At 40.8% G+C, this 12638-nt stretch overlaps 1 protein-coding gene across 1 annotated transcript in view; it reads left to right on the top strand.

Annotated features, from left to right (window-relative positions):
* GRID2 (glutamate ionotropic receptor delta type subunit 2) overlaps positions 1-12638 on the top strand; it is a 1378694-nt gene that overhangs the window by 1048220 nt on the left and 317836 nt on the right. The window contains exon 9 of the mRNA XM_025199482.1: positions 12361-12462. Within this exon, the coding sequence (XP_025055267.1) occupies positions 12361-12462 (102 nt within the window). The remainder of the gene's footprint in view (positions 1-12360; positions 12463-12638) is intronic.

Here is a 12638-nt window from a genome sequence, read left to right as displayed (position 1 = left end):
AGAATCTGTCAAAGCATCCAGAAAGGTTGGGGCAACAGATATCGGCCTGAGAGAAGGAAGGTCTATTTGCAACAGGTCTCTCTGTTCATGAATCTTACAGAAACCAGCCAAGCCATTGCTTGGTACTCCAGTTAACAGCTACTCTGTTGCAGTAAAAGTTTTTATTTTATCAGATTATTCCTTCACCATAAGTTCTATCTCTGAACAAAGTTGCACTATACTGAAGGGAAAAAAATGGTTTCTTTACTTCCAGTCCATAGAAAATATATGACCCAAATATTGCTTGTAATATCTGGTCTACATTGCACTGAAAATGGGTGGCACTCTATCCACCCACTCTGCAGTTGTATGTTATGCTGGGATAATATTTCCTAATGTGCTAGTGACAAAGTGCTGCAGCAGTTTACTAGCCAGTATCGTTCTGGTAAGCTTGTGTCACATCCAACTTAGCAAACCTTTTTTTTCTGCTAAGATTGAAGGTAAATTCTGAGTTTTAGGAACAAGCTATTGATCTCTGTATATGCAAAGATTATTTTAATCTCTACATTTTCTAGTTCTGTGTCATGGGAATATGGAGAACCAACAGAAAGTGGTTTATCATCTGGCATTGCTGCTAGATGCTTTGTCACATTGGCTTCTCTGTAGTGGAGAACTTAAAACAATATAAGGGTTAGAACTGGGTTGGTTTCTCCCAGTTATGGAAAGTTTCTGTTAAGGCAGTCTTACAGTATATCCGCCCCCTGCTAGATTTTTTTTTTTTAATGTGCATGTCATGTGACATGAAATACTAGCTCTCAAACAGCAAAAATAAGCTTCCCTTTTTTTTTCCCCTACTGCTTTTATGATGCTCTCTATGCAGCAGGTTCTTAGCCATTATGAATGGGAACCAAGCTGTGCTACTATGATAGGAAATGCCTGAAGCTAGTCAATTTTTCCTCATTTCCATCTTCAAATCAAGCCTGAAAGGTCTTGTGATCTACACAATGAGGAGTGTAAAGTTGGTAGGATGTAACACAAATGTGAGCAGATGCTAGACAGGTGCAGGATGTAGTAGTATATACTTTTCTTGCCTATTCACTCCTGCCTTCCTTCAACTCAGCCTACTAAGGGAGTTTCAGACAGGAGGGCAGTGAACATATCAGGTTATAAGTGTGCTCCTCAGCAGGTGCAAAATGTGCTTCATGATACATGCCCCTCTGGCTTTTGGGAAGAATTAAATTGATGACAGTGTAGCAGTGCCTTATTTAACTGAAAACAGAGTTATCCAGCACTCTCCATCTTATTCACCTTTTGCTTTGTTCTGACTCCTATAACAGTGCCTCTGCACTGTCTCAAATCAGACCTTTCCCAGGCTGAACACAAGCATTTGCTTTAAAAATAATATGCTGCCTTTTTAAGATATTTTAGAATATTGTCTAAGTAACTTTGAATTTGAGAACATTTCCCATCCATTTTTCATTATCGTTGCTTTATTATCTTAACACACGTTGTGGAGCATGTGCAGAGCTTTCCTGTTATGTAAGTCCTTTGATCACAGTGGGTGTGTCTACACATGAATATTAATGTGACACAATAAACTCGGGCACAATTCACACCGGAGTTTATTGCTCCTGGGTGCAGCATTTACATGCATGCTCGGGACAATGGTACATTGAGATGGGGTGATGCAGCGCCAGCTGGCAGGGAGCCTGGAGTTGTGGGGGGTCATTCTGCGAAGCCCGGGGTTGCTACAGCCTGGCTCAGTGTCCTGTGGAGGCGCTGACTGGGGCACTAGTCAGCAGGTAGCCCCCACACTGAAGCACCCTTGTACCCCAGCGAGCCCTGTCAGTGTCTACATGTGCGTGGGAGCAGCATAAATAATAGGGCTGTGCGAGGCTTCGGACAGAGCTTCAGATCCGGAGAAGCTTCAGATGCTTCGGCATCTGAAGCAGCATGTCCGGATCAAAGCGCTGACTTCTTTAGACTTTCCGAAGCAGTCTGGAGCTTCCGAAGTGCTTCGGAAAAACTTCGGAGCCACTTCGGAGATCTGGCCATAGGGTATAATGGGGAAACAATAAAATATCTATAACTTTGTTGTTTTTTTTCTGATTTAGATGAAATTCACAGACATTGTAGTCTCTGCTGAGGGCATGAAGTTTGCCAAGTTTCAAGAAGATTAGTGCATGGGTTCAGGAGGCATTGTACCCCAAATTCTTGAAAGCAAAACTGATGTCACATGTATATGTTACACCACAGGGGGGTGAAAACTCCAGGTGTGGTAGCCCCTGGTGAGACCACAAAACCTGCCAAGTTTCAAGAAGATTGGTGCAAGGGGTCTGGGGGAGCTGCACCTCAAGCTGTGGACAAGCAAAACTCGTGACATGGGTGACACTGTGTGTGTTAAGGCACAGCAGGGTGAAAGCTGCAGGGATGGTAGCCCCTGCTGAGGCCACAATGCCTGCTATTGTCGAGGAGATTGGTGCAGTGGTTCTGGCTTCTGGGTCCCTGCATCTACTGTGTTACCAGTTACCAATCAATCATGATTCACTCAGGGACCAGCTCAATACACAGTACCTAGCTAATGTAACCAGTTAATTACCATCAATTAACGCCTACAAAAGCAGAGACTAAGGAGAGGAAATAATCAATACAGACAGTGAACTGCCCCAAGACAGAGACAGTCAGTTGCACAAGCACCCATGTCATGAGTTTTGTCCATCAGCAGCTAGGAGTGCAGGGCCCCAGAACCCCCCTGCACCTATCTCCTTGAAAGCTGGCAGGCTTTGTGGCCTTAGCAGGGGCCACCATCCCTGCAGCTTTCACCCTGCTGTGCCTTAACACACACAGGGTCACCCATGTCACGCATTTTACTTGCCTGCAGCTTGAGGGGCAGTTCCCCCCCAAACCCCTGCACTGATCTTCTGGAAACTTGGCAGGCTTTTTGGCCTCACCAGGAGCTACAACCCCTGCAGTTTTCAGCCCCCTATTGTGTAACACATAGACATGACAGGATGTGCTTTCAAGGATTTGGTGTGTGGTTCCCCCAAAACCCCTGCACCGATCTTCTTGAAACTTGACAAGCTTTGTGGCCTCACTACAGGCTACCACCCCTGCAAGTTTTATCCAAATCAGGCAAAAAACAACAAAATTATAGACATTTCATGTCTATAATAATGTCTTAATTAATAATGGGGTATTAATTCCCCATTATACCCTATGGCCGGATCTCCGAGGTGGCTCTAAGCTTCGAAGCCGCTTTGGCCAGATTGAAGCAGAAACCCGGTCCGGAGCTCTGGACCGGATCCCTGGCATCCATCTGAAGCTGGATTGGAATGCTGCCGACTCATGCAGGCCTAGTAAATAATTCTGCTGCACGATGGTATTTGTGCCTGGCAATACCAACTTATGGCAAAGTTAATTTCTTTACTCCAGCCCAATAGCTCCACACACGTAGACCAGTGATGCTTTACTGCAGAGCTAATTAAGCAATTCTGCAGTAACTATCTCATGTAGATGAGTCTACTTTGTTTCTTTCAAGCACCAAGAAAAACAGGTTGGCAGTTTGACTCAAAGCACCTTTTAATAGCCAGACAAACAAAGTATTGCATCTTCCTTTGTGCAAATGTAGGTAATACCTGTTTAAAAACTGTTCTCCTTTCAGAGAATATTGGAATTTCACATTGTTTCCTGTATGCTGTCTGAACTGTTTTATCCACCCAAGAAAATAAAAATCATAAAGACTTGTTCCACACAGGAAAGACACTAAATCTGGATTCTTTACTTTGCAGTTACATTTGTGAAGTCTTCTATCTGCAGAAAAATGCCATATTATTTCTTGTCCCATTTCTTACATTTGTGGCAGTGTAGTGTAGAAACACCCTAAATAGTTTGGGTACTGGTATCAGTCAAGCAGTGGCAGCACAGAGTTCAGCAGAAGCTAATTTACCTTGTCTAAAGGATTCACTTATCTGATTTGCTTAGATAGCTTTATACAAAACCCATCCTATGTGTTCAGTGGTTTTTGAGTGGAATTTTGCTGTTTCAATTTGCTCTTGAGTATTATATTTCTGGTTTTATTTTTGAAGTTGTTTCCCTAGATTTTTGAGCTCTTCAGCAGAGCAAACAGTTCATGATGCTATTCCACTTTATCAAACCCATTTGGAAAATTTAAATCCCCAAAAGGTACCTTATTAGGCACAGTGGAAAGTAGAAAGTCTATTGAAGAATATTCTCCTATTCTGAGAGAACTGATGAGAAGCTGAAATGTGCATTGTAGATTTCATTGTCTCCTGCAAAGACGGTTCTTGCAGAACCTACTGAAAAACAGTACTTTTCATTGTTTGTCACTGATCACCTTTGATCAAAGCTTTTGCAATGATACAACAATCCTATACATTTGTGATCAATTGTGAGATGAATGTAATAACTTTGTCTGGCTGTTGTTCCTCTTTGATTTCAAAAAGATATAGTAGTGCCACAGCATGAAATGAGCAAAGTTCAGATATAAAACCTGATTTTCATCAGAATGTAAATGTTTTTGGTTAATAGACATCTTTGTAAACTGTTAAAAGGTTTAATGAGATCAAAGCCAAGCATTTGCAATTAAAAATCAAAGTGACTGTATTTAAATTTTCTACAAATGTGAATTTATTTCACACTATCAAGATTCCATACAAATATGCAAAACTCAGTCAGCTCATTTTCCTTGTACAATGACTCAGTGTATGTGATATTTACAAATCTTATTAAGGCTAGAAGTAGGGTGCTTGCTTGCAGCCAAGGTTTTCTGGGAATAAAATATTACAATGTTTTGAGAAAGATATAGCTGATTTTCTTTTGGTTTGATTTTGCTGTTCCTTGATCTAATAACCAGGTGATAACATGAACCCAAATATAATGTCAATGTGTACTCACTAACAGCAGACTTGCTAGCTGTCATTCATCTTCTTTCTCTTCATACCACTTCTTGTTTCACTATTGTGTATTCTGGGTGCTGCATCCCAGATCACCTATCATACAAAACCCAGGACACTGCCTGACTTTATAAAAAAGTAAATGTTTTTCCTCTTTAAGCTGTTAGGGGCTGTAACAGGGAGCATAGGACTCCTGTTACTTTAAAGGGAAAAACTGTTGAAGATAAAGCTCAGGCAGTGGAGCAGAGGCTAGCTGCAAGAGGGTAGACAGAAGAGAAATTCTGCCTATGCACACTAAGAAAAGAGTAACACTGCAGCCAGTGGATTCCTAAACTGTTTTCTAGACTGACTGCAGGTGTTACTCTTTTCTTAACATAAGAAAATAGAATGAGCTGGCTGAAAGAGAATAGACGGCTAGAAACCTAAAGGGCGGGAGGGCCTATTGCAGAGCTAGCTATTGTGCAATAGGTAGAGCAGCACCTGTGAATTGCCACAGAGACCAGTCAGCAGGCCCTGATGAGAAACCCCAGGGAAGTGGATGGGAAGGCAATCTGATCCTGAAGACAACAGGGGAAAGAACTCCAGAGCAGAAGGGATTCAGAGGAGCTCCTGAAGGATACTTGCGCTACCCTAGGATGCACGGAATTTGGCTCGAGGTAGGAGGAAAGTTTTGTGAATCAGCCAAAGGGCTGAGGTCTGGGGTTTTAGACCCAGTGAGGAATTTATATTATGGCCAAAGGACTTATTTCTTAGTTGCATTTAAACTGGTGGACTGGATGGGATTAAGAAGGGAGGATAGGAGGTCTCAGAGTACCAAGAAGGCATGTCAGGCTGGAGCTTGCCTGGACAGGGTGCAAGCTATAGCACAGACCCAGAGGGCAAGAATCAGGGCCAGGGGCCCAGCGAGTGAGCAAGAGAAAGAAAGACAGAGACAGGGCCAAGATTGTTGTAAGGGACTTAGAACTCCATTAAGTTATGAGATGAGATAGGGGTCAAGTGCCCCCTGAATCAATGGATTGCTAACACTTGCAAGGCATGGGTATGCCTGTAGGGGAGGTGGATATCCCGTATGGCAATCGGTGCCCTGGGAGCATGTATGGGCCAGGAGGGCCAATGCAGTGGGAAGACAAGATTAAGGCTAGTGGAGTTCCAGAAGGGGATCCATTGAATCATAGAATCATAGGGATGGAAGGGACCCTGAAGGATCATCAGATCCAGCCCCCTGCATGAGCAAGAAAGACATCTGGGGTCAGATGACCCCAGCCAGATGACCGTCCAGTCTTTTCTTGAAGACCTCTAGGGTAGATGATTGCACCACCTCTGGGAGAAGCTTGTTCCATAGTCTGGACACCCTAGTTGTAAAGACATTTTTCCTGATATTCAGCCTGAAACTATCTTCCAGGAGTTTGTGGCCGTTGTTTCTAGTTTCCCCCCAGGGCACCCTGGTGAACAGTTGTTCACTGAGCCCCTGATGTATGCCTCTGGTATAGCGGTAAGCCACAATCAGGTCCCCTCTCAGCCTTCTTTTCTTCTGGCTAAAGAGTCCAAGATCCTTTAGCCTCTCCTCATATGGATTGCCATGTAAGTCCCTGATCATGTGGGTGGCCCTTCTCTGGACTCTCTTGAGCTTTAGCATGTCTTTGTTGAAGTGCAGTGCTCAGAACTGGATGCAACACTCCAGCTGTGGCCGCACCAATGTTGAGTAAAGTGGGAGAATCACTTCTTTGGATTTACTGGAGATGCATCAATTGATGCATGCCAGAGTTTTATTGGCCCTAGCAGCTACCGTGTCACATTGTCAGCTTATATTCATGCTGGTGTCTATTGTTACCCCCAGATCCCTTTCATTTGTAGTGCTGGTCAGGTTAGCGATGCCCAGCCTATAGGTGCATTGGGGGTTCTTCCTTTCCAGATGCAGCACTTTGCATTTCTCTATGTTGAACCTCATCTCTTTCCATTCTGCCCAACATCCCAGCCTGTCTAGGTCTGCTTGTATCTGCAGCCTATCTGCAGGTGTGTCTGCACAACCCCATATCTTGGTGTCATCCTCAAACTTGGCCAATGGGCTTTTCACCCCCTCATCCAGGGCAGTGAAATCCATTGACAAGAAGACAGACCAATCCTCACTCAGGCCCTGAGGAAGCCTCCCATTCTAGAATTAACCAAGTACATCAAGGCATGGCAGATGAGAAAAAAGGGGACGGATCCAAGAACCAGACCAGAGCTCAGCAGGTTCAATAAGACCACCAGGGGTGTCACAACCACCCCTGGAGTTTTGCACCTGTTACAGGGGCCTTTCTTACAACTCTTGACTGAACACCCCCTCCCCCTGCACCTTCTTATACAAGTGTTTATGAGCTCCCACTTTGATTTTCAGGATGTGGCCAGGGAAAAAGTGGTTGCCATTCCTAAAAGGTCATTTCATCATTTAGGGAATACCAGAGAAGAGGGATGTTCTGATTGTTTGTTCTTTTCCTATACCATAAGTAATGGTGCTAAAAGCAAGAGAGCCAAAGTCATATCTTTGGTCCAATTAATTTTGTTATGTGGGAGGGGTGGAGGAGATGAGGGTATTTCCTGGAGAATAGAGTTATCTGAGAGAAAGGAAGAAGCTAGGTATAAAGAGAGCTTTGAAAGATAATCAACTCTTCTTTTTCTACATTTGGCCTTCCAAAAACAAGGTGCATGCTTGATTTGCAGGCACATTGTATTCCAGAAAATATAATATGTGGGTGCTGAAGAAAGTGATGTTAATGAATCAGTAGGTAATGGCTTTCTTCTGAATTGGTAAAGGAATAGTTCCTTAGTATGAATGTAGGGGGTTCTGTGCTACCACAAATGCCATCTTTTGCTGAAATCAAGAAACTTAGGTCTTACCACTTTGACCTTTAAAATCTGAAGAAACACTACGTGAAAGGAGGGATGTTAGTCATGATGTTCTGACTAAATTCCAGTAATGGATGTGATGCTGGTATATTCTCCAGCAACTTCTAACCTTGCTTTTTACCCTCAACTGTTGTTGTGCATGCTATATTTAATCTCAGAGATGGCTGTATTACAATGCTGTATGTAATACTTACATAGTTTCTTAAATTAATTTAAGTTTTTAGGCAGGAAAAATTCTTTGCCTGCCTATATCCTTAGACCAACATGGCTACAACCAAAAACCCAGCAATATTTAAGTTTTTAGAACACTAAAGCATATTTTGGGGTGGGAGGCACTAACTAAAAATAAACCATTATAATTAATGTCAGAGTGATTGGGTCTATTTTTTGTATTTAATTATTTATGATAGTCCCTGTGTGATTAAACAGGGCATACCTGAATTTGAGAGTTATCAGCCTACTTCTGCTCCATGCCAAGAGGGGCTTAGTGTCCCTAAGACTATTTAATGGAGTTCACCATATTCATAAGTAATACTTATATTCTGTATCCAGCCCTGGGAGTGGGAGACAAAAGGTGCAGGACTTTGAGGCTCTTTTGTGAGACTATTTAACATTTAATAGTGTTCCAAGTTCCATATTGATCAGTATCCTAAAATTGTAACTTATCTAAACAGATTCACAATCACAAGCTTTCCACAGTGAAAAACTCAGAAGCAAGAACCATGGCTGATGAATAAATAGTCTCTGAGAGGAAGAGTAATCATCATTGCAGTTAGCAAAATAAAAGAAACAAGCCAGTTTTAATAACCAGAGTAGAGAAGAGAAGGTGCTATGTTACAAGGCTCTTGATTTGAAAAGAAACTGTAAATCAGGTATCAAAGGAAGTGGAATATTGACAAGTTTAAAAACCTTCATCATTCTCCCTGTGTACCAGAGTGACTATTGTAAAGAAAAATGAAAGAAACCTCATAAATTCTTCTGCAAATGCAAAAGAAGAATACAGTGTTCACTGTATCACCCATATATTTGAATCTGCTGTTATTATATAAATCAACACCAAATTAACATAATATTACTTTATTACTTAATAAAGCATTAAATTATGCTATCATTTCAACTATCAAATAAGATGTGAACAGGACTGGAAAAAAGCACATACAAGTAATAGATGTTCTGTTAAATTGGTGGTGCCAGAAGCACTGCTGAAGGGAAATCTCAGCAGCATGGACAGAAGATGGTATTATATTTTACTGTTTCAGAAGCGGGTATGTTGTATCTTGCTACAATGACACATTCAAATTGTTGTCAAAATGAGTTGATTAATTTTCATGCTGTTTGAGTAAGCAACTCCATACCTAAAATCAATTACATTTATTGGCAATGGACTGTGCATTTATCTTGAGCATGGCTATGCTGTATGAAAGGACTAATTGAATTGAAAATTAAATTATCATAATTGAAAACAAAATATACCTTTGTAATAGGAATATTAGACCTACAATAAACTTTCCATACTTAATTCTGTGGTGTTGCTTAATAAATCCTAGAAAAGATTGGGCTGGAAATATAATTATATAAAAATGTACACATTAATGAACATAATTAAAAATGGACTTTTGCTGACCTCAAAAGGGAACAAAGACTCTACACAAACTTCATGCAGTCTCACATTTGGCAAGAACAGTACAATAACCATAGTAATTAGACTTTCAATACATTTGGATATGCTAATTGGATCTAAGTTTTAATTAGTTTCTTTATGTAATTAAGAATGACATATCGCTAAATGAATTTAATGTGCTTTTACAGCTGAGCCTAGCACTTAGCACCATTTCTCATAATTTTTTAATGTAGAAATGTAGGCTTTATCAAGTACTTTGCTTTACTTGTTCAAAAGGTAACAGTAATTTATCTTACAACAAAATGTGTACATCTGTATAAATATTTTTAATTAAACCCATTAATTGCGCTGTCAGTAATAACATGATTTAGCAAGTATATGTTTCCAGTTCAGTCTGATTGTTGGACAAACCTTACCATCACAGTAGTGATATTGAAAAACAGTAAATACACAAGATGCAACAGAATAGTCAAAGTATATTAATATAAATAACCATATAAACAACTAAGTTTTGAGAGAGAGTAGGAGCAGCTCACCTGCACTCCTGAGCTGTATCTGGACTGCAGGTCTCCTTGTGGGGTAGATCTGGACTACAAAGAGCCTCCTAATGCACATCCAGTCCTGGTGGCAAGGTGAGGGTGAGTAGCTGTGCAGGGATTAACACAGTCCTCACTCGCACCCCACTACCACCATGTGTGCCTATTGGGGCTTCTTTCCCAGGAATTCAGGAGCAGGCCCTGACCCACTTGCCCTGCCCCCAAATTCCAGGCCCTTCAGGGAGCTCTTTGGGTTGGGTGAAGTGACTCTGTGGGCCGGAGCTAACCCTTGATTTTGATCCATCTCTAACTGTATTATATAGCTTTTTGTCTGTTTGTTTTGTTGGTTTACTTAACTACTGGCAAAACAAGCATTTCCTAATTTCCTAACAAGATACACATTGGGTTATTCACTTTTCATTTTCATGGGAATCTTTCTTCGCTTCTCCCTCCAAAAGCCACAACTGTTAAGAGGTCAATGTTGCTTCTGAATTTAAAGTTTTCTCCATTTGAATAATATGTATATTTAGGGTGGCATGTTAAAACTCCTCAGCATTGCCTCAGCTAGACTCCTACTGTAATCAGGACTCAGCTAGACTCCTACTTTTAAATTCCATCCTTTGTCCATAAGAGTATAAAAATACATTACTCCAAAGATACTAACTAGATTTCTTCTCAAAGAATAGAATAAGATTAAGCTGTCTTCCAGCCAACAAAGGATTTTGATCCTTAAAGGTACCAGTCTTTAAGAAAATGTCTAGACAATTTGCTTAAAGGAAAATACTTGGACGTGTGTAAAAACTTTTCCTCAAAGCCTATATGATTGAGCATGATATTTTAAATTCTACCATTTCACTTAATAACTTATATATCATGGTCTGTGTGTGTATGTATATAAAAATATAAGAGTGTGTATATCTATAATAACATTGTTGTAACTCTATAAGTTACCTTAACATTTCTATAGAAATTCTGTCATATTGTAGAATTGTATAGGATCATGGAAAAGATACAGCTGTCCAGTCAATTCTATTGAACTTTCCCATAAGGGTTTGTTATACAAAGAACAGTTTCTGGCCTATTAATTTCTTTGCTGACAGTCAACAGGCGCACTCTTTGAAACTGCCTGGCCATTGAAGCTTGTTCTAGTGCTTTGCCATTCTAGGGCTTCATTTTTTTAATTTACAATGTCACATTTGCAGACTTTATAGTGCTGTCCCCAGTAGATTATGGAGTGGCTTCTTTGAGGGGAAGTCTCATTAAACACCCTCTAGAGTAACTGAGTTACTGATGACCAGGTTAAGCCAGTGATTTTTAGCACTAACTCAGTTCTGGTACATTGAAATGGCTCCTAGGAGATTCTTCAGTGTATTTAGGCTCTTATTCAAAGTCCCCTGAAGCCATTTAGAGCATGTCCATAGGGATGTGGATTGGATTTTGGTAATCTTGGTACATAATACTTCAAAAGAAAGCAGCACTCCAAAAAATCTTACAGGAATGCTAACAAACGAGTATACTTATTTTTCTAAAAGGGTATGAGGCACAGATACTTTGTGCATGAGAAACACACCTGTCATTATCTAGGAATGAAAGCCAATGATGCTTTCTGACAAATAAATTATAGATGAATACCTTTTGTGAAGTAAGATTAAAAAAGCAGTTAATCTTTGCAATACCCTAGGAAAAGCCTCTATCCATAACAGCCTAATAAATATAGGTAAATATTCTGCAACTAGGTAAATGTAGTGTTTTTTTTCTGCACTATCCATTAAAAATCCTCCAGACACTATAGTTTTTCCCATCTGCATCTGCTGATTTCTGCCCCCCCCCCCCCCCCCACCCCGCCCCCCACCACCCCTCTGGTTTTTTCCCCCCCCCCCCCCCCCCCGGCACTGCCCCAAATCATTTCTCAATGGGACTGTTAACCTAGCTTAAAATGTCTACATTTATTTCTCATCAAACAGTATAAGGTATACTTAAAGATAATGTAACTCCTTTCATCAAAATTTGACTAAGGGAGATGTGCTGTAATAGACACCATGCTGGAATTATGTTAGCCATTATTTTCCCAATTAGTGTATCACTGGAAGTGAGATATAGGTATTGTTACAGCCACCTCACATTTTAAATGCTCGTTGTTAATTCAAAAGTCCTGGCTGAACTCTTATAAAGCAATGAATATTCCCCACAACCCAGGATGCTGTCATACATTGTGCATTGGTATTTAAAGGCACAAACTGATATCTCTAATTGCTTCATTTGCAATTCAAAAAGGAATCTGTGCACAAACCCCTCTAACTTTCCATCCCATTGATTCCAGAAGGTGCTCTGTTTGTGTGGCATGCCCCCATTTCAAGCTCCACAAGAGGAATGACTGGCAAAATTTTATGGGCAATGAGGTGACAAATTCTATTTTATTTTTCAGCTTGGCTGCTGGAATCCTGTCACAGGTCTGAATGGGTCACTAACAGACAGAAAGTTGGAGAATAACATGCGTGGGGTGGTTCTGCGTGTGGTGACTGTGCTGGTAAGCAGAGATCATGAACATTTTCCATTTAGAGGAATACTACTTTTCTCCCTCTTGTTCTCCACTAATAGGTTATTGACTAAGAGCAACTAAAAAGGATTTTGAAAAAAAATTACAGCGTTTAACCAAGAATGCAAAACATAGTGAAGTCTTGCAGAGTCAAGTTTCTGCTTGCC

This window comes from Alligator sinensis, unplaced genomic scaffold (assembly GCF_000455745.1).
Source record: "Alligator sinensis unplaced genomic scaffold, ASM45574v1 scaffold194_1, whole genome shotgun sequence".
In the NCBI taxonomy this organism is placed as follows: Eukaryota; Metazoa; Chordata; order Crocodylia; family Alligatoridae; genus Alligator; species Alligator sinensis.
This window is presented reverse-complemented; position numbering and strand designations above follow the sequence as displayed.